This window comes from Oncorhynchus clarkii, unplaced genomic scaffold, assembly GCF_045791955.1.
Source record: "Oncorhynchus clarkii lewisi isolate Uvic-CL-2024 unplaced genomic scaffold, UVic_Ocla_1.0 unplaced_contig_8815_pilon_pilon, whole genome shotgun sequence".
In the NCBI taxonomy this organism is placed as follows: Eukaryota; Metazoa; Chordata; class Actinopteri; order Salmoniformes; family Salmonidae; genus Oncorhynchus; species Oncorhynchus clarkii.
In genome coordinates this window covers 6,405-10,000 of record NW_027259194.1, presented here as the reverse complement: position 1 = coordinate 10,000, position 3,596 = coordinate 6,405, and the positions used below count along the sequence as shown (strand labels likewise).

The 3,596-nt window shown below is 44.6% G+C and overlaps 1 protein-coding gene across 1 annotated transcript in view; it reads left to right on the top strand.

Moving 5' to 3' along the window:
* LOC139399880 (ephrin type-A receptor 3-like) overlaps positions 1 to 940 on the top strand; it is a gene marked incomplete at its 3' end in the record, with an annotated part of 19,954 nt that extends 19,014 nt beyond the window's left edge. Inside the window, exons 7-8 of the mRNA XM_071145003.1 lie at positions 251 to 315; positions 815 to 940. Coding sequence (XP_071001104.1) covers positions 251 to 315; positions 815 to 940 — 191 coding nt within the window. The remainder of the gene's footprint in view (positions 1 to 250; positions 316 to 814) is intronic.
* Positions 941 to 3,596: the final 2,656 nt, after the last annotated feature.

Genomic DNA, 3,596 nt, shown 5'->3' with positions numbered 1-3,596 from the left:
GTGTGGTGTAACAGCCCCGATGTGAGAGGTGTGTGTGTGTGTGTGTGTGGTGTAACAGCCCCGATGTGAGAGGTGTGTGTGTGTGTGTGGTGTAACAGCCCCGATGTGAGAGGTGTGTGTGTGTGGTGTACCAGCCCCGATGTGAGACACAAACAATGTGCTATGCCCTCAGATGTAAGGCAAGGGAAAGGGGGGAGTGAAGGCTGATGGGTAAAGGTGTGACCTTAATCTCTATCATTGTGACTGACAGGTTCTGTGGCTACAGCAAGTCTAAACAGCCTGATGAAAAGAGACTGCACTTTGGCAACGGTCACCGTAAGTTCACCTCTCTCCCCTCCCTGTCTGTCTCTTTCTCTGTCTCTTTGTCTGTCAATGGTTCTTCTAAAATACATTGAGTCATTATACCCCCACCTCAGCGTTAGTTAGGTACAGGGCCAAGATGTTTGTGTACAGTATAATCCATCTCCTGATTGGGGTTTATTTGAACAGAAATGTGTTTTCATTGGGGCTGGCCACACTCATAAACCAACCTAGTGTTGTTCTTACATATGAACCATTGACTGGCCTTATTGATGGGTGAGTCATCCATACATGTCACATGATGTAATGTGTTTTGTGACCCAGCCAAAGTCTCTAGTCTCCACTGCCTATTCCTATAGCTAACACATTCTAAAACCACACACACACACACACACACACACACACACACACACACACACACACACACACACACACACACACACACACACACACACACACAGCTTCTGGTTCTCCCAATGAAACAATTGCCAACTCTCTCCCTCTCCCTCCTCAGTGCGTCTGCCAGGAATAAGGACCTACGTAGACCCTCACACCTATGAAGACCCCAGTCAGGCCGTCCATGAGTTTGCCAAGGAGCTGGATGCTTCCTGTATCGCCATCGACAAGGTGGTGGGAGCAGGTGAGACAAGAGACATCACACACGCACACACACACATACACACACACACACACACACACACACACACACACACACACATACACACACACACACACACACACACACACATATATATATATATATATATATATATATATCAATCAAATGTATTTTTAAATCCCAAACATGTCAATAACACATAGCATTCAGATACGGTTACCTACAGTAAGACATCTTGAACAAAATGTCCCACATTAAATTCACAGCAATCCCAAATATACGTCACATACATTGGCATTCAGAGGCACAAAGAGGAGCTATTTGAGAGTGAAGTGTGTTTGTTCTGAATGTGGTGAGAATGAGATTCATTTAACACCTCAGCTGGAGAGCTTCATTTTCCTCCTCTCCTGCTACGGAGGGAGAGAGGGAAAGGCAGGGAAGGGAGGGAGGAAGGGAAGAAGAGTGAGGGATGGGGTGGAGGAAAAGGTGATATGGATAAAGGGTTGGATTGAGAGATGGTCGGAAGGGGAGTGGAGGTAGTGATAGGGATTGATGGATAGAGAAAGGGGATGTAGAGAGGGAGACGGAAGAAGTCCTCCCTGCCTCACTGAATTTAATAGAGTGCATGCTGCTGAAGCAGAGGACTATGGGTAAAAGTACCGCACCTCCAGATGGGATATTATTTTACACCCCCCACAGCTTCCTCTCTACATCTCTCTCTCTCTCCTTTCTCTTCTTATCTCTCTCTCCTTTCTCCTCTCTACCTCTCTCTCCCCTCTCTCTCCTTTCTCCTCGTCTCCTCTCTCCCCCCTCTCTCCTTTCTCCACCTCTCCTCTCTCTCCTTTCTCCACCTCTCCTCTCTCTCTCCTCTCTCTCCTCTCTCTCCTCTCTCTCCTCTCTCCTCTCTCTCTCCTATCTCTCTTCTCTCTCTCCTCTCTCTTTCCTCTCTCCTCTCTCTCCTCTCTCTCTTCTCTCTCTCTCCTCTCTCCTCTCTCTCCTCTCTCTCTCTCCTCTCTCTCCTCTCTCTCTCTCCTCTCTCTCTCCACCTCTCCTCTCTCTCTCCTCTCTCTCCACCTCTCCTCTCTCTCCTCTCTCTCTCCTCTCTCTCCTTTCTCCACCTCTCCTTTCTCCACCTCTCCTCTCTCTCCACCTCTCCTTTCTCCACCTCTCCTCTCTCTTCCTCTCCTCTCTCTCCTTTCTCCACCTCTCCTCTCTCCCCCTGATGTCTTCAGCAGGAGTGTAGACATGAAGTTAATGCATTGTGATTCATGGGAATAGCAGGCAGTGGGAGAGCACACATACACACGCACGCACACACACACACACACACACACACACACACACACACACACACACACACACACACACACACACACACACACACACACACACACACACACACACACACACACACACACACACACAGCAGCATGTTAGTCTCCTAAGTCCCTCTGGCTGTAAAGCCATCATACAGACCTCACTCTACAAGACCTGCACTTACAGAGTAGAATGCAGTATACACTCCCTCTAGAGTTTAGCTGTTCCTGTAGATCAGGGGTGTCAAACAAATTTTGTCCCGGGGGGCGCATTTGGTCTTCAGCAAGGTCCAGAGGGCTGCACTGAAAATGTGTTATATTTCCTTGCTGTCAAAATATGCAAAAAATAGTCCTAAAATGGATTCAATTGTTTTTCCCCCTCATCAATCTACACACAATATCCCAAAAATGTCAAACTGAAATATGACATTTACCTAAGTATTCAGACCCTTTGCTATGAGACTTGAAATTGAGCTCAGGTGCATCTGTTTCCATTGAGCGTCCTTGAGATCTGAATGCTTATGTAAATAAGGTATTTCAGTTTTTTATTTGTAATAAATTAGCAACATTTTCTAAAAACTTGTTTTCATGTTGTCATTATGGGGTATGGGGTATTGTGTGTAGGTTGATGGGGGGGGGGGACTATTGAATCCATTTTAGAATAAGGCTGTAAAATGTGAAAAAAGTCAAGGGGTCTGAATACTTTCTGAAATGCACTATACAGCTCTGGAAAAAAGTAAGAGACCACTGCAAAATTTTCAGTCTCTGGTTTTACTAGTTATAGGTATGTTTGGGTAAAATGAATATTTTTTTGTTTTATTCTATAAACTACTGACAACATTTCTCCCAAATTCTAAATAAAAATATTGTCATTGAGAGCATTTATTAGCAGAAAATGACCACTGGTCAAAATAACAGAAAAGATGCAGTGTTGTCAGACTTCAAATAATGCAAAGAAAATAAGATCATATTCATTTTTAAACAACACAATTATAATGTTTTAACTTGGGAAGAGTTGAGAAACCAGTATTTGGTGGAATAACCCTGATTTTCAATCACAGCTTTCATGCCTCTTAACATGCTCTCCACCAGTCTTTCACATTGACAAAGTGGGGGGTGGCAGGTAGCCTAGTGGTTAGAGCGTTGGACTAGCAACTGAAAGGTTGCAAGATGGAATCCCCGAGCTGACAAGGTAAAAATCTGTCTTTCGGCCCCTGAACAAGGCAGTTAACCCACTGTTCCTAGGCCGTCATTGAAAATAAGAATTTGTTCTTAACTGACTTGCTTAGTTAAATAAAGGTAAAATAAAAAATAATTGATGTTGGGTGACTTTATGCCACTCCTGGTGCAAAAAGTCAAGC